Source organism: Macaca mulatta, chromosome 1, assembly GCF_049350105.2.
Source record: "Macaca mulatta isolate MMU2019108-1 chromosome 1, T2T-MMU8v2.0, whole genome shotgun sequence".
NCBI lineage: Eukaryota > Metazoa > Chordata > Mammalia > Primates > Cercopithecidae > Macaca > Macaca mulatta.
The window spans coordinates 27550740-27573977 of record NC_133406.1 but is presented as its reverse complement, the minus strand read 5'-3'; the positions used below and the strand labels follow the sequence as shown (position 1 = coordinate 27573977).

The 23238-nt window shown below is 36.9% G+C and overlaps 1 protein-coding gene across 3 annotated transcripts in view; it reads left to right on the top strand.

The window, feature by feature from the left end:
- The window catches only part of KIFAP3 (kinesin associated protein 3), a 146780-nt gene that overhangs the window by 5734 nt on the left and 117808 nt on the right, over positions 1 to 23238 (top strand). For 2 of the 3 annotated variants that reach the window (XM_015124832.3, XM_028850267.2), the window contains exons 2-3: positions 9941 to 10072; positions 18393 to 18547. In XM_015124832.3, the coding sequence (XP_014980318.1) occupies positions 9941 to 10072; positions 18393 to 18547 (287 nt within the window). Of the gene's footprint in view, positions 1 to 144; positions 1557 to 9940; positions 10073 to 18392; positions 18548 to 23238 lie in introns of those variants that run through there. The other variant, XM_077999637.1, reaches the window with a different exon arrangement.

Genomic DNA, 23238 nt, shown 5'->3' with positions numbered 1-23238 from the left:
AAAAGAGCAGCAGTAATGTCCCACTTTCATTTCTGATTTTAGTAATTTGAGTCTCTTCTTTTCTTTTTTAATCAGTCTAACAAAGTTTTCCAAAAATGTTTGTTGATCTTTTCAAAGAACTAACCTTTGTTTTCATTTTCTCTGTTATTTTTCTAGTCGCTATTTCTTTTATTGCTGCTTTCTATTATTTCCTTCTGCTAGCTTGGGGTTTTGTTTGCTCTTCTTTTTCTAGCCCCTTAAGGTGTAAAATTAAGTTAATTCAAAATCCTTTATTATTTTTTTAAATAGAGCGTCAGTATAGAGTGTCTTACTGTGGATATCTTTGAATTTCTGAGTTTATCTTTGAATTTCATTGAGCTTCCTGGATGTGTAAATTTGTCTTTGGTCTAATTTGGGAAGTTTTTGACTGTTTTTTCCCAGTATTCTCTATGCTCCTTTCTTCCTCTCCTTTCATACCCTCATTATGCATATGTTGGTATACTAGATGGTGTTCCATAAGTCTCTTAGGTTCTGTTTTTCTTCATTCTGTTTTCTTTCTGTGCTTCAAAATGGACAGTTTCATTTGACATATCTTCAAGTTTGCTGATTCTTTTCTCTCTCTGATCAGATCTGCTGTTAAAAACCCTGTAGTGATTTTTTTATTTCAGTTATTGTACTTTTCAGCTCTAGTATTTTTATTTGGATCCTTATGATAATGTATTTTTAAACTATTTATTTGTTGAGACATTGTGTTTCTGCTTTTTCTTAGTTCTTTGCACTGGTTTCTTTTTGCTCTTTGAACATATTTAAGACAGTTGATTTAAAGTCTTTGATAAGTCCAGTGTTTGTGCTGTAGCATGGACAGTTTCTGTTAATTTTTTTTATTCTGAGAATGAGCCATAGTTTCTTGTTTCTTTGCATGTTTCATATTTTTTTGTTGAAAACTGGGTATTTTGAATATTATGATGGCCAAAGAAAGAAAAGAAAGAAAATACTCTTTGTGTCTTTGTAGGTTGACTCAGTGTTTGGATATGCCTTCAACACTTAGTCAGGCAATTTACAGTTTTACCTTAGCCTTCATTTGCTGCTTGCACAGAGCCTAAAGACCAGCCAGAGGTAAAATCTTGTGGTCTTACCAGGTTTTTTCTGGGTATGTATTCTGCCCTGACCATACTCATGGATTTCTAGATTTCTCTTTATGTGCAATAGCTTTTCAAAGCATCTATTCCCCCAAAATGACTGACTCCCTGGACTTTCCTATTAGGCTTTCAGCATGTTTTGTTTGACCCCGCTATTACTATTTATCCCAGGGGTCAGCAGCTTGTATGCTTGGCTTTCACTGATTTCAGTGACTGCATAGCTACACTATCCTGATAAGAGTTTAAAATCAGTCAAAACAAAGGAAAGCCCCTTGCAGCAGACCTCAAAGGAAACCCCAGTCAGTTGCAAAACAGTCAGACAAAATTCCTTGGGTGCAAGGTCCACATAACTCCTCTAGAACCAAGTATTAACAGTGGGAACGTGGGCTGCCATATTTAAGACTGCCACTGTGCTTGAGAGTGGGGTGGATGTCTAGTGTAAGTGAAAAGACCATAATGATCGCCTACCCTGTTTCTGTAACCTTTCTTCTGATTAAACATTCACTTGGTAGCTACAAACCTTTGACTATCTTCCAGAGTTCTGATGAGGTTGATTGTGATAGTTTTTTTGCCAAACTTTTCAGTGCTTCTGGGGAGTGCCAGCCTCTAGAGGTCCCTACTCTTGCCATTTCACTATTGTCACTTAACCATTATCTTTTCATATATTGCTTCTGTCCCCATTCTCTCTCACCTTTTTTCTGGGACTTCAAGTACATATACTAGACCTACTCAGTATGCATTGCTGAATTATACTTTTGCTTGTATTTTACGCCTTTTTGTCTCTATGTTTTATTTTGGTTGTTTTCTTCTGACTTATATTTTATACCACAGATTATCTCCTTACCTGTGTCTAATCTGCTATTAAATATATTTATTTATTTATTATTCTTAATTTTGGTTATTGCATTTTTAGTTCTAGAAATTAAAAAAATAATATCTAGTTTTTTCTGAAAATGACTATTCTGAGTATCATATATAGGAATATAAATGTTTAAATCATCATTTGAGGCCTCAGATGATCTCTTTTTCCAGAGAAGATTATATTTTGTTTATGATGGTAAGAACTACTGAAAATTCAGGGTCACCTTAATTAGTTCTCAGAGATTCAACTACATTAAACTGGGCTTTTTAGTCTTGTTGGTGACCGATCTGCATCTGTTTCACAGTTACTCCTAGGAGGTAATCCTCCTGTTTCCAGCTTAAAGCTTGGAGCTTTATCAGAGCCACTGTTCAGAGCACTCCAGAATCCACTTTTTGTGTCTCTAGCCTCATGTGATTATTAAAAGATTCCCAACCTCTCAGCCCTCTCTTTTCAGTTAGCATATACCTCTAGGGAAAAGTAGCATTGAATTCAAGATTTACCTCTCTTCATTTTCTTTTTCTCCTGGATCTTAGCACTGTAATTTTTTCTGCCTTTTTAGTTCTCTTATGGCCTCAAACAGATACACACGTATGTGTTTTTGCCCTCAGCTTTTAAGATTTTCTTAGAAGGTGTGTTGGTTTGAATTACCTTAATCCTCTAATTCTCCATTACCAAGTCTAATGTTAGTAATAGAAATATAAAACTTGTTTTGGTTTTACCAATATGAAAACCATCAGGAATTGTAAATATTTGAGTACACATAAGAGGTTATTCCCCTCTTAATTTTTTAAAAATACATATGACTTGAAAGCAAAAATTACGAAATTTTTGCGTGGGTTTATAAGGTAAGTACACATAATGCATATGACAGCTATAACATAAAGAATGGCGGGGGAGGTGTAGGCAATAGACCTACAATTTGTGAAGTAGCACAGCATTGACTCTTAAATACCTTGTGGAAAAAAAAGGTAACCAAAACATTGTTCTTCCTAAAGCAACCACCAAAAACAATTTTTTTAAGTATAGCGAAAACATCTACACAAAATGGAATTAAAAAAATAATAATTCACAAGGCTATTAGGAAAATAATCAAAGTATAGAGGGCCCAAACAGGAAATAAAAATGAAATGATAGATCTGAATCTAAGCATGTCAGTAATTGCGTTAAATGATCCAAAACAGTAATGTCCAATAGAACTTTCTTCACTGATGGAAATGTCTTACAGCTGCATCATCAAATACATAGCTACTGGCTGTATGGCTAATGAACACTTTGAATGTGGTTGGTACAGCTAAGGAATTGCATTTTTAATTATTTTTAAAATATAATGTATTTAAATTTAATTTTAAATAGACCCATGTAGCTAGTGACTATTGTATCAGACAGCATAGGTTTTAACGTTCCAATGGAAAGGCAGGGATTACCAATATTTCTTTTAAAAAGAAAAAAGAAAAGCAAGACCCAACTATCTGTCATACCTGAAAAATATACTTTTAAGTATGAACATGGTAAGTTAATGGTAAATGCATGCAATCAAACAGTAAGCCTAAGAATGCTAGAATGACCATGTTCATGTCAGATAAAATAGACTTTAAGAAAAAGTATACTGTAAAAACTATAGAGGAGTATTTCATACTGATAAAATCTGCTACATCCAGACAGTTTTAAAGTCAAATCCTAATAAAATTTTCGGGAAGCAGATGCTTCCAATTATGTACAACTCTTCCAAGAAGTCTAGAAAGAAAGGATACTCCTCAACTAATTTATATTAAGATTTTAGAATAATCTCCATATGAAAGTCAGAAAAAGGACATTAGAAAGGAAAATTGCAGGCTCAATGAGCAAGGATGCAAATTTAATCCAACAGTGTTTTAAGACAGCATTAACAAGTTGTGCTTATTCTAAGACTATGAGTATGGTTTTATGTATTTAATGAATTTGATGTAGTATATTTATGAATTAAAGAAGAACAATACATTTGATGACATTCACTACACATTCATGATTTAAGGAAAAAACTAAAGCCATAAATAAAAGGGAATTGTGATATAAACATACTAAATGAGGAAACTAGCCAGGTGTGGTGGCTCATGCCTGTCATCCCAGCACTTTGGGAGGCTGAGGCTGGTGGATCACTTGAGCCCAGGAGTTCAAGACCAGCCTGGGCAATATGGTGAAACCTCATCTCGATAAAAAATGCAAAACTTAGCTGGGCGTGGTGGTGCATGCCTATAGTCCCAGCTACTTGGAAGGCTGAGGTGGGAGGATTGCCTGAGCCTGGGAGGCAAGGCTGCAGTGAGCTGTGATCACACCACTGCTCTTCAGCCTGGGTGACAGAGTGAGACCCTTTATCAAAAGATAAAATAATAAATGAGGAAACTTTAGAAGCATTTCCCTTAACATTAAGGATGATCCAAGGATAGCTATGTAACTACCTCAACATTTCACCAGGAGTCCTAAAAGGTAGTAAGATAAGAAATAGGAAAGGTATAAAGATAGCAAGAGAAGAAATGAAACTGATACTATTCACAAATTATGTATTAATCTGTAGAGAAAACCTAAAATAATGTTCAAGCTATTGACATTAATATCAAGGTGTTAAACAACAGTTGCAGAATATAACATCTCTATACCTCACACACCCAAATTGAATTTTGATATAGTTGGTTAAATATTGTTAGCAAAAAAGTTATTTACAAATACAAATAAAAATATAAGGTACTTGGGAATAAACCTAATAATAAATGATGGGCATCACCTTTCTATTTATATTATTTCATTAAAAGAAAATTAAATCTTAAGTAGATATATCATTTTCATGGATAGATGCCTTAATCTGAAAATTCATAATGTCAATCATCCCAAGAGGGATTTTACTGAATTTGAAACACAATTTTAAATTTTTAAGTGGATGAGCAAAGGTCCCGCAATACTGAGAAAAATATGGAAGAGCCAGGTTGGGAACACTTCCCTCAGGTATTAACGTAAAAATAGCTCGGTAAACCAACTGAATAAAATGAAAAGCCTAGAAATAGACACACATGTGATATAATCGACTCTGGATTATTCTTGCCCACTACAGGGAAAAAACCAACTCACTGTGACAGCAGTATTGCAGTAGAGTAAGAGTTTAATGATTGCGTGGGTAGCCAATCAGCAGGGTGGGAGTATTACTCATACAAGCCTCCCATAAAACTTGAAAGTTAGGGTTTTTCAAGGACAGTTTGGAGGGCAGGGGGCTAGGAAACGGGAGATACTGATTGATTTACTTGGGGATGATATTGCAGCAGGTTTAAGCTATCTTCTTGTGCTGCGTCAGTTCCTGGATGGGGATCACAGAACCAGCTGAATTAGTTCAGTGGGCTGAGTCACAAGTCCAGGTGGAGTCCGTCAGTGGCCAGAATACAAAAGTCTGAAAAATACCTTCAAAGACTAATCTTAGGTTTTGACAATAGTGTTGTTATCTATCAAAGCAATTGGGGAAAATACAAATCTTGTGACCTTTGGAGCAGTAGATTGTTAAGAAAGGCAGACTAGGGAACAATGGCTGGTTATCGTTTAACTGCACCTACTGGCTTAGCAGAATTTAAGCCCCTCCCGTAATTCTAATCGTGTGGCCTTTCATTGGTCTTACAAAGGTGGTTTCAGGGCTAGTTTTGGGAAGGGGTTGTTATTTTTGTTTTAGAGTCCGACAGAGGCAGGTAGCATGTGAGGTCAGAAGCAAGATGGAGTAAGGTTAGATTTCTCTCACTGTTATAATTTTTGCAAAGGCGGTTTCATTGCCATTTTTGCAAAGAGGTAACATTGCCAACCAATGGTAAAAAAAAAAAAAAAAAAGACTAAATTTTTATTTCTAAGCTGTAAATCACAATATATCAGTGGGTTGTGAATAGGATAGAGTGCTTTTCACATGATAAGAATAGGCATGATTTCCTGAATTTTTTGTTTGATTTATGTGTGTAGTAGGTACATACTGGTTCCAGATGAAAAATGTGCTTGACTATGACTTGTACCAAAAAAAAAATAAAAAACAAAAAAGTTTAAAAGACACAGCAAAACCTGCTGATACAATTGGTTGTTTCTATGGAAAGAAGTTAAAATTTATCCCCACAAAATACAAAAATAATATATAGATAAAGACAAAAATGTGAAAACTTTAAATATTTAGAACATGGAGGAAATTGATGACCTTGACCAGAGCTTTTTTGGTAGAGTAGGAGTAGGGTTTAGAGCCAAAGTCTAATTGGAATGGGTTCACATGTGAGTAGACTAATTAGAATAACTATCAAAACAAAAGAAGTTTTGTAAGCCTTGGGTCTGTTTTTTTAAAAAAATGAAAAAATGAAACACAAAAGGAGTTTTGTAACAATGAAAAGCAGTGTTAATAGAATTAATATCAAGGTGTTAAGCAACAGTGCATTAAGCAATGTAAGGTTTGGGGGGTTGGGTTTCTTTTTTTTTTTGCCTTTTAACCTGAGACATTTTCATATGTTTATTTGTGGATGGGAATGGACTACTAAATAATTACTGAAGGGTGCCTTTGAGTAGGCAAGAAAGGATTATATTTGGTTAGGGTCATTATTTTTTGCCTCTTTGCCCTAGACAATTCTAGTTTTCAGCTTTTCCTCCCCCACACCCCCCTCAACCCATCTGACTTAGCATTTGTCCCAGTTTTTATAAATGTTATGGAGGTATCATTAGTAATTACATTAAAATAAGCTGGGATGGAGGATTTGGTAGATTTCCACTTTGTACTTCCAGCTTCTGTTAGTGTCTTGTCTAGTAGTATATGAGACATACGAGCATTGAATAGAGTTCCCCATTAAGCAGCCTATTGTGCCATACCCATGCTGTAAACTATGGAAATGCATACATATGCTCTGACAGTTGGTAGGGTCATTTGGAATTGTGGACACTTATATATTGGGTATTTTTCAAGTAGATGCAGGAAATAGATGCATAACAATCCTGCCAGAGAGCATATGGAGAGTAGACCAAACACTTCCTACAATGGCTATGTTATTGGCTGTATGGTATAAATCTACAACTGTTTTTTAATTTTATTATTTGATACAATTTTATTTTGCAGTAAATCCTTTTGAAAGGAATAATTTTTTTAAAGTACCTATGTAATGAAAAGTTAAGGACTGCATTTTTGGTTTCTCAAGAAAATTGATAATGAATGGGTGGCAACACAAAGTTCATCAGCATTTATTATCTTTCTTAAGGATCACAATAATATCTCTAACCACAGGAAATCTAGGAACATAAGGATGTACTTCAGAAGTTAATAATTAAGAACACTGTCCCAAAAGGTGACAGTTTATCACATGCAGTTATAGAAGGTGTATTTTATATTACTCTGTGAAGCATAACTTCTCATTGAGATTAAAAGAAAATTATTTTTCTAAGTAAATTTAGCACACTGTTGGTTCTAGTTTTCTTATTCATGTACAAAAACAAAGTGAAGCAGAGCTGTTATTGAGAAGGCTGTATTAGTAGAAGAAATTTGCAACCAGCTAAAAGATATCAATTTAGCATCGGTGTCATAGGATGCTTCAAATAGAAATTCATTAATTTCTAATAATGGCTTAAATTTTTTTCATCTAATTAATGGAATTCAGGTAGAACATTTGGAAATTAATTCTCCCAATAGTTAAATATCTGACATCATTGTGAATACTATTCAACTTGAAAGTTCAGCATTTAAGGTAAAATGATAGTTTCAGCCCTACTAGATTACTACCCTTAAGCCTCTTCTGTTAAAAAAACAAAAACAAAACAAAACAAAAAAAACCACTATAGCTGTCATTCTCTCTTTCTATATTGTTTAGTACTAATAGAAAAATATCTGAATGTATATGTTTACCAATAACAAGTGATTACTTCTTGTAAGTTTTTGAATTTATTTTTTCTTTGCTCATTTCTGTTTTAGTTTTTCTGTAATAAACATAAGTTGAGATAAATTTTAATTAACTTACTCCTCTAAAACACACATACACAGCAAAAAAAGGCAAACAAAAACTAAAAAGGAGTGGTGAGGTGTTTCATTTTTTTTCCTTTTTAATTATTTGATTTCTTTAAGGAAAGGCAAGATATGAGACCACAGAGGACAAGAATTATGCAATTCCTCCAGCTGCCAATATGTGGAAGACCCATTTTAGAGTGGTAATAGGAGGCTAGTCTAAGGATCTGCATTTATATTTTATCCTTATTCTTTTCTTCCCTTAACTGGATACAGTTATAAAAAGTCCAGTAGTGGGATTGCTTTTCATGTTATCAGGAAGGAAGTAACTAGTTTGCCTTACGTAATTAACATAGTTTCTTATGTAGTTAAGATAGTGATGCTACATTATATCTGTTTTTCAGCTTTCCTTAGATCTTTTGATTCCTGTGACTTACATAGCTTTAGTACATTTATCCATTTATCTTACCTTTTGGAATCTGTACCATTCTTTTAAATGTATGTTTATATCTCATTTCCTAATTCCTCGATTTTTGCTGGCCTGCCTGGCTTCTGTTTTCATTCTTTACTTGTCCTATATGTCTTACTATCACTTTAGTTGCTGACCTACCTAGACTCTATGCTTTAGTGTACTTAATTTCCTACTCTATCACTGTACTTGACTGTTAATCATTACCCTAATACTCACTGCAGATGCATCTCCTTTTCATGAGGAATTCTGGTGAACAGATCAGTTAAAAATTACTTTGAAAATATGCATAATTTATCAGAGTATTATTTCCAACTGAAAGAAAAGCTTTGAGTTTCTAATTACTGGAATTAAATTTAAGGTGTTGTCATATTTTTGTTTTTTCTTATCAGGCTAAAAGACCCCACTAGTCAGCTAGCTGCTAGCTAGTACTAAGAATGAGAGATTTTACTTGTTTCTGTTGCTTAATCTCTTCCAGCACAACCAACTTTATTGCCTTCTAAAATGGCCAAGTGGCAAATAGTGATTAATTCATCACTGGTTTACTGCAATTAAGAATTCATTTTGCAACTTCATGGGCTTGAAGAAAGAGTATATACAACCTTTCCGTAGAACCTACTATTGACACTATAATTTGAGATATGTGACTATACAACCTACCTAACCTGTAAATGCTTTTTTGTTACGTAATTTGTGTGTGATTCAGTGATTTTATTTAGGTACTAATGCTACAACTTGTACAATGATACATGACATATATTGTAATATATAATTTCTTCCTGTCTTTTGGTCCAGTTTATGGGGTAATTAATGGGCAGGTTGACTTTTTTTTTTTTTTTTTTTTTTTTTGATAGAGACAGAGTTTTGTTCTATTGCCTAGGCTGGAGTGCAATGGCACCATCAGAGGGCTCAAGTGATCCTCCTGCCTCAGCCTGTGATTATCTAGGACCACAGACACCTGCCACCATGCCCCGCTAGTTTTTAAATTTTTTGTAGAAACAGTCTCTCACTATATTACCTGGGCTGGTCTCAAACTTCTGACCTAAAGGATTTCTCCCATGCTGGTCTCCCAAGTCACTGGGATTACAGGTGTGAGCCATCATGTCTGGCCTGACTTTTTCTTTTAACATAAATTTTAAGACAGTTGTCTTTGGTTTTGAATAACTGACTTTTTTGAGGTCATTCTCTCCAAAGCCATCTTAATTGTTTATGTTTCATTCTCTTGCTCTTATGCATGATCCTTTGGTAAATGTATTTTTTTCCTAGGAAGAGCTATTTATAAAGATACTTTATGCATGACAAAGATATATATATATACACACATACACACACACACACACACACACACACACATATATATATATTACAGTTAGAGAAAAAGAGTTATCTCTAATCCCAAGTCAAGAGTAATCTGATTCAAATTCACATGTTAATCCAACCCATATGTTATAGACCTAAACATAGACAAAAACCATGGCCACTTTGAGAGTTTTAATCTGGTATGTCATTTCAATTTTGTATTATAGGAAAGTTAAAGGAGGGAATATTGATGTACATCCATCAGAAAAAGCACTCATTGTTCAATATGAAGTGGAAGCCACCATTCTTGGAGAAATGGGGGACCCCATGTTGGGAGAACGAAAAGAATGTCAAAAAATGTAAGTTCTTTATTTGTGTACATTTTGAAATTAGTGAACATTATATAAACTTTATACAAATCTGATATTATTTTGATCTGCATAGGTGATTAATTATGGCATTCTTCCAGGCATACTTCATCTTAGTGAAGGAGAGATTATATTAAACTATAAATATGGAGTATATTAATCCTAGAAAAAGTAAGATTTTTGTAAGCTTAATAGGAACCTGTTGTAACATATATATTCTAATTTATCCCATTTAGAAAATGAATATAATAGATTATGAACTACTAACTTGTGAAATCAACCATAAAAGATGTGTTTCATGTTTCTTTTTTTTGTTTTTAATTTTACTCTAAAGTTCTGGGATTCATGTGCAGAATGTGGAGGTTTGTTACATAGGTATACATGTGCCATGGTGGTTTGCTGCACCTATTAACCCGTTATTTAGATTTTAAGCCCTACATGCATTAGATATTTGTCCTAATGCTCTCCCTCCCCTTACCCCCCTACCTCCTGATAGGCCCTGATGGGTGATGTTACCTTCCCTGTGTCCATGTGTTCTCATTGTTCGATCCCCATTTATGAATGAGAACATGTGGTGTTTGGTTTTCTGTTCCTGTGTTAGTTTGCTGAGAATGATGGCTTCTAGTTTCATCTATCTCCGTGCAAAGGACATGAACTCATTCTTCTTATGGCTGTATATTATTCCGTGATGTATATATGCCACATTTTCTTTATCCAGTCTATCATTGATGGACATTTGGGTTGGTTCCAAGTCTTTGCTATTGTAAATAGTGCTGTAATAAACCTATGTGTGAATGTGTCTTTGTAGTAGAATGATTTATAATCCTTTGGGTATATGCCCAGTAATGGGATTGCTGGGTCAAATGGTATTTCTAGTTCTAGATCCTTGAGGAATCACCACACTGTCTTCCACAATGGTTAAACCAATTCCAATTTCGCCACAGACTGAGCAGCATCTGTTGTTTCCTGACTTTTTAATAATCACCATTCTAACTGGCATGAGATGGTATCTCATTGTGGTTTCGATTTGCATTTCTCTAGTGACCAATAATGATGAGCTTTTTTTCATGTGTTTCTTGACCGCATAAGTGTCTTCTTTTGAGAAGTGTCTGTTCATATCCTTTACCCACTATTTGATAGGGTTGTTTGTTTTTTCTCTTGTACATTTGTTTAAGTTCCTTGTAGATTCTGGATATTAGTCCTTTGTCAGATGGGTAGATAGAAAAATTTTCTCCCATTCTGTAGGTTTCCTGTTCACTCTGATGATAGTTTCTTTTGCTGTGCAGAGGCTCTTTAGTTTAAATAGATCCCATTTGTCAATTTCGGCTTTTGTTGCAATTGCTTTTGGTGTTTTAGTCATGAAGTCCTTGTCCTTGCCTATGTCCTGAATGGTATTGCCTAGGTTTTCTTCTAGGGTTTTTATGGCTTTGGGTTTTACATTTAAGTCTTTCATCCATCTTGAGTTAACATTTGTATAAGGTGTAAGGAAGGGGTCCAGTTTCTGTTTTCTACAAATGGCTAGCCAGTTTTCCCAGCAGCATTTATTAAATAGGAAATCCTTTCCCCATTGCTTGTTTTTGTCAGGTTTGTTGAAGGTTAGATGGTTGTAGATGTGTGGTGTTATATCTGAGTCTCTGTTCTGTTCTATTGGTCTATATCCCTGTTATGATACCAGTACCATGCTGTTTTGGTTACTGTAGCCTTGTAGTATAGTTTGAAGTCAGGTAGCATGATGCCTCCATTTTTTGCTTAGAATTGTCTTGGCTATACAGGCTCATTTTTGGTTCTGTATGAAATATAAAGTACTTTTTCGTAATTCTGTGAAAAAAATCAATGTTAGCTTGATGGGAATAGCATTGAATCTGTAAACCTTGAACAGTATGGCCATTATTATGATATTGATTCTTCCTATCCATGAGCATAGGATGTTTTTACATTTGTCTGTGTTATCTCTTACTTCCTTGAGCAGCGGTTTGTAGTTCTCCTTGAAGAGGTCCTTTACCTCCCTTGTAAGTTGTATTCCTAGGTGTTTTATTTTCTCTGTAGCAGTTGTGAATGGGAGTTCACTCATGATTTGGCTCTCTGCTTGTCTATTGTTGGTATATAGGATTGCTTGTGATTTTTGCACTTGGATTTTGTACACTAAGAATTTGCTGAAGTTGCTTATCAGCTTAAGGAGTTTATAGGCTGACACGATGGGGTTTTCTAAATATACAATCATGTCATCTGTAAACAGATACAATTTGACTTCCTCACTTTCTATTTGAATACCCTTTACTTCTTTCTCTTGCCTGATTGCCTTGGCCAGAACTTCCAATACTGTGTTGAATAGGAGTGGCATCCTGGTCTTGTGATGGTTTGCAAAGGGAATCCTTCCAGCTTTTGCCCATTCAATATGGTATTGGCTATGTGTTTGTCATAAATAGCTCTTATTATTTTGAGATATGTTCCATCAATACCTAGTTTATTGAGAGTGTTTAACATAAAAAGATGTTGAATTTTGTCAAAGGCCTTTTCTGCATCTATTGAGAAAATCATGCAGTTTTTGTCCTTGGTTCTGTTTATGTGATGGATTACTTTTATTGATTTGCATATGTTGAACCAGCCTTGCATCCCAGGGATGAAGCTGACTTGGTCATGGTGGTTAAGCTTTTTGATATGCTGCTGTATTCAGCTTGCCAGTATTTTATTGATGATTTTCACATTGATGTTCATCAGGGAAATTGCCCTGAAATTTTCTTTTTTTTTGTTGTGTCTCTGCCAGGTTTTGGTATCAGGATGATGCTGGCCTCATAAAATGAGTTAGGGGGGAGTCCCTCTTTTTCTCTTGCTTGGAATAGTTTCAGAATGAATGGTGCCCACTCCGCTGTGTACCTCTGGTAGAATTCTGCTGTGAATGCATCTGTTCTTGGCCTTTTTTTTTTTTTTTTTTGGTTGGTAGGCTATTAATTACTTCCTCAATTTCAGAAGTTGTTATTGGACTATTCAGGCATTCGATTTCTTCCTGGTTTAGTCTTGGGAGGGTGTATGTATCCAGGAATTCATTCGTTTCTTATAGATTTTCTGCTTTATTTGCTTCAAGGTGTTTGTAGTTTTCTCTGATGGTAGTTTGTATTTCTGTGGGATCAGTGGTGGTATCCCCTTTATCGTATTTTATTGTGTCAATTTGATTTTTCTCTCTTCTTTATTAGTCTAGCTAGCAGTCTATTTTGTTAATTTTTTTAAAAAATAGCTCCTGAATTCATTGATTTTTGAAAGAGTTTTTTGTCTCTATCTCCTTCATTTCTGCTCTGATCTTAGTTATTTCTTGTCTTCTGCTAGCTTTTGACTTTGTTTGCTCTTGCTTCTCTAGTTCTTTTAATTTTGATATTAGGGTGTCAATTTCAGATCTTTCCACCTTTCTGATGTGGGCATTTAGTGCTATAAATTTCCCTCTACACGCTCCTTAAGCTGTGTCCCAGAGATTCTGGTACGTTGTCTCTTTGTTCTCATTGGTTTCAAAGAACTTCTTTACTTCTGCCTTAATTTCGTTATTTACCCAGGAGTCACTCAGGACCAGGTTGTTCAGTTTCCATGTAGTTATGCGGTTTTGAGTGAGTTTCTTAATCCTTAGTTCTAATTTGATTGCTCTGTGGCCTGTGATTTCCGTTCTTTTGCATTTGCTGAGGATTATTTTACTTCCAATTATGTGGTCAATTTTAGAATAAGTGCCATGGGGCACTTAGAAAAATGTATATTCTGTTTATTTGGGGTGGAGAGTTCTGTAGATGTCAATTAGGTCCACTTGGTCCAGAGCTGAGTTCAAGTCCTGAATATCCTTGTTAATTTTCTTTCTTGTTGATCTGTCTATTATTGACAGTGGGGTATTAAAGTCTCCCACTATTATCGTGTGGGAGTCTAAGTCTCTTTGTACGTCTCTAAGAACTTGTTTTGTGAATCTGGGTGGTCCTGTATTGGGTGCATATATATTTAGGAGAGTTAGGTCTTTTTGTTGCATTGAACCCTTTACCATATGTAATGCCCTTCTTTGTCTTTTTTGATCTTTGTTGGTTTAAAGTCTGTTTTATCAGAGACTAGAATTGCAATCCCTGCTTTCCCCCCCCCCCCATTTGCTTGGTAAATAGTCCTCCATTCCTTTATTTTGAGCCTAAGTTTGTCTTTGCATGTGAAATGGGTCTCCTCAATACAGCACACCAATGGGTCTTGACTCTATCCAATTTGCCAGTCTGTGTCTTTCAATGGAGGCATTTAGCCCTTTCACATTTAAGGTTAACATTGTTGTGTGTGAATTTGATCCTGTCATCATACTGGTAGCTGATTATTTTGCACATTAGTTGATGTAGTTTCTTCACAATGTCATTGGTCTTTATATTTTGGTGTGTTTTTGCATTTGGCTGGTACCAGTTTTTCCTTTCTATATTTTAGTGCTTCCTTCAGGAGCTCTTGTAAAGCAGGCCTGGTGGTGACAGAATCCCTCAGCATTTGCTTGTCTGGAAAGATTTTTATTTCTCCTTTGCTTATGAAGCTTAGTTTGGCTGGATATGAAATTCTGTGTTGAAAATTATCTTCCCTAAGAATGTTAAATATTGACCCCTACTCTCTTCTGGCTGGTAGAGTTTCTGCAGAGAGATCTGCTGTTAGTCTAATGGGCTTCCCTTTGTAGGTGACCTGACCTTTCTCTCTGGCTGCCCTTAACATTTTTTTCTTTGTTTCAACCTTGGAGAATCTGATGATTATGTGTCTTGGGACTGATCTTCTCGAGGAGTATCTTAGTGGTGTTCTCTGTATTTCCTGAATTTGAATGTTGGCCTGTCTTGCTAGGCTGGGGAGGCTCTCCTCGATAATACCCTGAAGTGTGTTTTCCAACTTGTTTCCATTCTCCCTGTAACTTTCAGTTACACCAATCAATCGTAGGTTTGGCCTTTTCACATAGTCCCATATTTCTTGGAGGCTTTGTTTGTTGCTTTTCATTCTTTTTTCTCTAATCTTGTCTTTGTGCCTTGTTTCAGCAAGGTGATCTTCAGTCTCTGATACTCTTTCTTCTGCTTGATTGATTTGGCTATTGATACTTGTGTATGCTTCACGAAGTTTTCATGCTGTGTTTTTCAGCTCCATCAAGTAATTTATGTTTCATCTAAACTGGTTATGCTAGTTAGCATTTCCTGTAACCTTTTATCAAGGTTCTTAGCTTCCTTGCATTAGGTTAGAACATGCTACTTTAGCTAAGAGGAGTTTGTTATTACCCACCTTCTGATGCCTGCTTCTGTCATTTCATCAATCTCATTCTCCATCCAGTTTTGTGCCCTTGCTGGAGAGGACTTGCGATCATTTGGAGAAGAGGCATTCTGGTTTTTGGAATTTTCAGCGTTTTTGTGCTGGTTTCTCCTCATCTTCGTGGATTTATCCTTTTTGATCTTTGAGGCTGATGACCCTTGGATGGGGTTTTTGTTGGGGGGTATTTTTTGTTGATGTTGTTGTTGTTGCTCTCTGTTTGTTAATCTTCCAACAGCCAGGTCCGTCTTCTGCAGGTCTGCTGAAGTTTGCTGGAATTCCACTCTAGACCCCATTCGCCTGGAGGCTGCAGAACAGCAAATATTGCTGCCTGCTCCTTCCCCTGGAAGCTTTGTCTGATGCCAGCCAGAGATCTCCTATATGAGATGTCTGTCAACCCCTGTTGGGAGGTCTCTCCCAGTCAGGAGGCACAGGAGTCAGGGACCCACCTGAGGAGGTAGTCTGTCCCTTAGCAGAGCTAGTGTGCTGTGCTGGGAGAATTCCCCCTGTCAGGATCAGCTGCTCTCATCAGAGCCAGCAGGCAGGAAAGATTAAGTCCGCTGAAGCTGTGCCCACAGCCACCCCTCCTGCCAGGTTCTCTGTCCCAGAGAGATGAGTTTTATCTGTAAGCCCCTAAGGCTGCCGCATTTCCTTTATAGGTGCCCTGTCCAGTGAGGAGGCATCTAAAGAAGCACTTTGCCACACTGTGGTGAATTCTACCCAGTCTAAACCTCCCAGTCTCCTTAGCACTGTCCAGGGAAAACTGCCTACTACAGCCTCACTGATGGCAGGCCCCCCTCCCCTCACCAAGCTTGATCATCCCAGGTCAACTCCAGACTGCTGTGCTGGCAGTGAGAATTTCAAGCCAGTGGTTCATAGCTTGCTGGGCTCCATAAGAGTAGGACTCCCTGAGTGAGACCACTTGACTCCTTGGCTTCAGCCCCGTTTCCAGGGGAGTGAACAGTTCTGTCTTGCTGGGGTTCCAGGCACCACTGGGGTATGAAAAAAACTCCTGCAGCTAGCTCAGTGCCTACCCAAACAGCCGCCTGGTTTTGGGCTTGAAATCCAGGGCCCAGGTGGTATTGGCTCACAAAGGATCTCCTGATCTGTGGACTGTAAAAACTGTGGGAAAAGCATAGCACCCGGGCCGGGTAGCACAGTCCCTCACACCTTCCCTTGGCTGAGGGAGGGATGTCCCCCAGCTCTTTGCACTTCCTGGGTGAAGTGATGTCCTCCCACCCCGCTTCTGCTCACTCTCCATGGGTTGTACCCACTGCCTAACCAGTCCCAATGTGTTGAACTGGATACCTCAGTTGGAAATGTAGAAATCACCCACCTTTTGCGTTGATCTCACTTGGAGCTGCACACTGGGGCTGTTTCTATTCAGCCATCTTGGACCCTCCTCATGCCCCTAGATATCTACCCAAATGAGTTGAAAACATGTTCACACAAAAAGCTGCACTTGAATGTTTATAGCAGTTTTACTCATAATTGCAAGCAATTGGAAGCAAACTAGAGGTCTTTTTAGAGTTTTTCTCTGTATTGACCTTTCTTTCTCTCTATGCCTTCTGATATGCAGCTAGGACTATATAAAAATATAATAAAATTAAAGGACTTTCAAGGTAGAAACCAAAAAAAAAAACCAAATAAGTTAAAGAAGAAATAAAGGGACAGAATATTGCTAGAGTTCTTCTTGTAAACATTAGAAACCACTCTAACAAATTTAAACAGAAAAGGAATTTATTAAAAGCGATTACATAGCTTGTAGAACCCCAGGATAACCAGATTTGGGGTTGAATATATAGCTAGGAATAATATCTAAGTCATTCTGCTGGAATGGTTTCAGGAGAAATCATCTGTGTATGAATAATAAGCTTACAGGACATTGCTCTGAGATCTCCACTCCTGCTCCTTCTAATTCCTTGATGTCTTCCAACAAAAAATTAGCCATCTTTAACACAAAATAATTCTACACAGTGGCTGCTTGCTTATTTTTCTCTTTTTGAAAAGAAGCTTGCATGGGAGCATCTGCTTGACAGTCTTTTGCCACCAGGTTGACTCTTCACTTTGAATCTAATTTTATGTCTTTATACCTCTTCCTGGCAATTGTTTCCAGACTCTTAATAATGGTTTCTTAATGGGTTCCCAGTGAATCTCCTGGGCTAACTTTAAAAAGAGGGAGGTGTTGGCTTATTATTGTTAATGCACTAACCTAAGTATAAAATGTATTCATTTGTTCCTCAAAATTCCTCATACAGATCTTAAAGTGGATCTCACTTTTTTTTTTTTTTGAGACAGAGTCTTCCCCTGTCGCCCAAGCTGGAGTATAATGGTGCGATCTTGGCTCACTGCAACCTCTGCCTCCCAAGTTCAAACAATTCTCCTGCCTCAACCTCCCGAGTAGCTGGGATTACAGGCGCACACCACCACACCCGGCAAATTTTTTGTATCTTTAGTAGAGACGGGTTTTCACCATATTGGCCAGGCTGGTCTCGAACTCCTGACCTTGTGAGCCCCCCGCCTCAGCCTCCCAAAGTGCTGGAATTACAGATGTGAACCACTGTGCCCAGCCAGATTTCACTTTCTTTTGCTTTTACTTTCTATATAATTACCACCGGAGCAACTAAATCTGAACGTATCAATATTGTGTCTTGTCCCTAGCTGAAAAAAAGTTAGCATTTGTGGGTATGGTCAAGAAAATGATTTATTTATGATGGTATGAATTCTTACATTTGATAATGCTAAAGACTTTATATATTTTATATCAGAAATACCATTTTAAAACAGAATCTCCGAATATGCTGTCTTGCCTAGAGAGTTGGAAGATTTTGTGTTCCTTTTGTTATTTTGTTTGTCTAGCTCACAGAAAATCACTGCCTTGTATTTTTCTAAGTCTAATTATATCTAATACTTTATTTTACTAAGAGTCTATGGCCAGATTCTCTATAATAATTTATAACCTATAAATTATTTTAAAGTAGTAGTATTGCAGTTATTACTTTTATAATACGTGAGTTGAAAAATTCTGTCATACCTACAGCATTCGACTTAAGAGTCTCAATGCCAACACAGATATAACTTCCCTGGCAAGGAAGGTGGTTGAAGAATGTAAACTCATTCATCCTTCAAAACTAAATGAGGTGGAACAGCTCTTGTACTATCTACAGAACCGCCGTGATTCATTGTCAGGAAAAGGTAAGTAGTAGAATTCCTGGCTTCCTAATGCAGATCCAAAGTTGTTTATAGTTTGTCAAACAACTATAAACAAAAGTTTATCAAACTATTGATATTTGATGTTGGGTAGGTTTTTTTCACCAGTGCTATGAATGAGTAAACAACAAAGAATAAACATTAATTGCTTTCATGGTAGGCTTTATATTAGATGCTTCCACATAAAATGGTCTAATTCTTTTTTCATGTTTTGTGTATGTACACATATACTGAAGTAAGAATAAAAAAGGAAATGTCTGTCATATTGATTCTAGAATAATAAAAGGAAAGAATTTGGGGCAGAAAACCTATTTTCACTGCACCAACTAGACTGATACTTTATAAGCTTCTTTTTTATATTTGTTTGTCATTTGGACGGATTATGTAAGTGTTAAAATATATATCATATGCCTTAGACTATCCAACGGATATAACTTTCATGAATTATTTTTCTTTGTTTCCTTTTTTTTTGGCAGCAGCAGCAAGAAAAAAGTTTAATTTGGGGGTCACCAAACTAGGAGATGAGAGAAAACCTCAAATCCATCTCCCTGAGAAGTTTGGGGCTAGAGTTTTTAAGGATTTTGGATTGGGCTGAAGTGTGGAGATTGTTGATTGGTCAAAGAGTGTAAGGTGAAGTAATGGGACAGGATGATGAAGAAGCTGTATTCTCATGCTGATTTCTTTCCTCTATGAGGGTCTTCCGAGGTGTCAGCTGTTTCACTGCAACTCAGGGTCTGAAAAACATTTTAAATGATCCTTAAGCAAAATCCTTATGATTCTTAACGTCGGAGATCCTGTCTGTAAGAACAATGGGGATGTAAATGGTCAGTATGTAGTGCTATGTGACTTTAGCAGCAAGGTAATGAGCCAAAGTGTAGCCTAATTAATGCTTAGTTATAACTATATTTCTGTCTGGAACAGAGTTCAAGTCAGAAGAATGGAAGAAAATTTTGAAAATGTTAGTTTGAAGACTTGTAGCCAGGAAAGAATTCAGGTTTAGTTCAAATTGTAGAAAACAATAAAAACCCAAAAATAATAGACAAGGCTAGAATCTAGTAACAGGTATACTATTGTTTCTTTTGAAACAAAATTTTTATCTCTAGTATGCCATTTCTACCAAAGACAAATTATAGTAGGACCAATTTATTTCCAAAATAAGTCTTATTATACTTGGCCTATTTGCATAAAGTATGGCAAGAATATTGATTGGCCATATAGGCTCTTTTAAGTTGACTTTGCAGGAACTTTTCCATAAGGAATCTTAGTTTAGACTTTTTGAAAGCCTCAAGGTTAGCTAAACCAAGGATTTATCCATGCCTGCAGACACCTGTATGAATTGGGTGAACTCATTTCTTGTGGAGGTCCCAAAATAACTGGAGGTTTCTGGATCTGTTGAAAGTAACATTTTTTACTTATCACAGGTGAGGAACCCTAAAAAGAAACTACATAGACAAGGTAGAAGGCTAGTCTTTCCGAGGGGCTTTTATTGGCTCTATAAAGTCAACATCAATTCCTCAAAGCAGTTTAGTCATATCTGAAAATATGCCAATCCAGTCAAAGCCTTGGTAAAGTAACCAGCATCTGCAATTGTGTCCTGCTACAAAAGAAAGCAGATTCTTATTGAACTTATGCAAATAACTATATTGCCATAAAATAATACTTATGAATGAAGTTTCCACATTTGTGAGAACTCAGGTAGAAAGGCAAATTTTGCTCATAAAGATGTACTTTACTTGTCATAAGCTATAAATAGCTCAAAAGAAAAAAAAAGTTTTCTTGACTCGTCTTCAGTCAGAGTAGCCGACTTCCAAACAGGATGTTGTCTGTTCACCTTGGAATTGCCTTTCATAAATCAGGCAGCTCTTTGTCAGTCAGGTAAGAGCTGTTTAACGGGCACGGTAGAATCCTGCAGCTTCTCACACAGTTTCAGAGTCAATCCTGGGGAAAAAGAGGCTCCCTGCTCATGAGTATCTCCTCCTTGAATTTCCCAAGTAGCATGATCATATACAAAGTATCTCCATTTTATTATGGAGCTCTTCTGGGCACTGCTGTCCCCAGTTAGACTGTTTCTGACATTGCCCCAAATAGCATGGGTATTTCAGATGTCATGATCATTGTATGTCCTTCCATCATAGGATGTCTTCAGTTAATGTCCTGTAACAAGGCAGTAAATGCCTCTTAAGTGGAAATTCTCTAGTCCAGAGTCACAGCAGTCATCACTGGGATGTGCTCACAGACTTTTGCTATAAGCCTCAGTAAACATTCCACAAAAGGCTATCAAGTGGATAATTTGTTCCTACCAGCACTCCAGCTTCTATTCTATATTCTGTGGGCTCGGGCAATCTTATTGGTTCCCATTGTAGTATGTCCAGTTAATTATAGCTTGAAGGGCAGATTTGCATGCCTTCAGTTTTATAGTACTAGGTAGAGAAAACATCCCCTAGTCGGATACAATATCCATTTTCATAAGACATTTAGGTAAATAATATACAATTACTTACAAAAAGCCTATATAAACATTTCAACTTTGATAATCCTATCCACCCTTAATTTTATGTTCTGGTCCTGGCAATTTCTCTTCACTCCCAGACCATTTTACCCTCTCCTGTGAAAAGAGATTTGGGTTCCCAGCAGAGGGTTTAGCTAAGGGACCAAGGCTTTTTAGTCAATCTTTATGTTGATTAGTCACCTCAACATCACCCTAGGCAATTGTTGGTCAGTTTTCTCATACTGATCTTTGTCTTCTGATTTTCAAAAAAATGTCTTCAACTGGGGTAAGTACAGAAAACTGATTTGGTACCCTTTAATATTGGGGGAACCAGCAATTAAGGCCTTTGTTTGAACGCCATCAATTTCCATTTTATTCATTCAATTTCTTAATAACTGTCTAAAGATTTTCCTTCTGCTGGGATGAGTCCCCTGACTCTCCCCTTTTCTTTTCCTCTTAGTTTTACTCCTATCAAAGTTTTCTTCATTCATCATATTTCTTAATAACTGTTTAAAACTTCCCATCTTCCTGGGATGCATCCTTTGACCCTCCCCTCTACCCTTCACCATTCCCTTGTTAACGAATCTCATATTTTCTGTTAGCATCTGTAAGACCCATGAGAAGAAGCTGACCATGACCTGGGTAATGGGCATATTCAAGGGGTGAATATCCCTGTCATCATAATGCCAGTCCCATATGGCTTGCATACAAACCACATTAGCTGCTTCATCTGGGGTACTCCACTTGGCAGTTACAGGTAGAGTCGGACAGTCCCCTTTCTTAGGGTAAAGAGACCTTACAGTGGCTTTTATCCAATTCATTAGGCTAACTCTTTCCTCACTAATCATGTCCTGTTTGTCTGGTTCATGTATAATCATTTGCAATTGTTTAATTGTGAGCAGTGGGTACCATACCAACCCAAACACGTTCTTTCACTCTGCAGCATTTAAAACCAAAGACACTGCTCCCAAATTAGTTACTCTCATAAGCCATTTCAGTATAGTTTCCTCAGGGAGCTGATGATATTAATCTATAAAATAAAAAGGTGGAGGATAAGGAACCTTTGATTCCTGTGTGACCATGTGGTCATCCATGGCATGGAACTGCAGCTGGGCTGTGCCCAATTACTAAAGGTAAAAGTTACAGTGAATTTGGAGATGGATACAACTTCTGGGGACTTGGTTCACTGGATGCATAAGGAAATGCAAACTAATATAAAAAAAACATAATATTCAATTCCTTGCTTGTTGTCATCTATAATGGCTAAAATGACAGTAAAACGGATTGCTGGTTGGGCCTTAAGGCTAGAGAAGGCTTAGATGTGGGTCTGTGTGAGCTCAGGTCACTAGCCTCGAAGCTACCCGCAAAAGCAGAAAATTATGTCAGGGCAATAGAAAATGCCTCTGTGACCTGTGTTCTCCAAGAAGGTAGCCAATGTGGAGGAAGAGCAAAATGAAGTAATTATTGAAACCAGAGTATATAGTGTAAAGGAATTGTTCTATTTTATAGAGCTCCCACTCGGTCACAGGTCAAGTTTTCAAGGACATAAAACAAGATGAGAGGAGCCCTCAGTTAGTACCTTTTCTTTATGAAGAGCACAGAAAGACAAAGAAAAGATTATTTCTGGAAAGAAAGGGAACAATATGAATATTAATAAACCAAAAAGTACACCAGAGTCAGTATTTCCCAAGACTAGTCATACACATCTTTGTCTCCTATTAATCAAAACCTTGCAGGAAACTGATTTTTTTACCTTTTGCTCAGCCAGATTCTACACAGAGAGATCAGGAACCTGACTGGTAAACGATTCTTACTACCCTGTTGCCCCCTTGTTGGGTTCCTGGATTCTCTTAAACTGTGGCTTCCAAAAGAGCAGAGCTTTGATCACCCTGCTTGCTGATTATGAAAGAAAACCATTTTCTTTGTTTTCATGGGTTCATAGGTGAAAGCTGCCCAGTTTTGCAAGATAGAATCCAAGGGGCTGCTTGAGGTAGGAGGGATCAAGTTAGCATTTCCTGTATCGACCGAGAGAAAATTACAATACACACATAACAAAGACAAACACCAGTTACTTGGCTCAGTATCCAAGTTTTAACCTAGCAAAACAGATAAAACAGACCCCCCTTTCCACTTGTTAGGCCCACTGAACTTCTGCTAATGTTTCCTTCTGGGTTCCCCACACACAAAC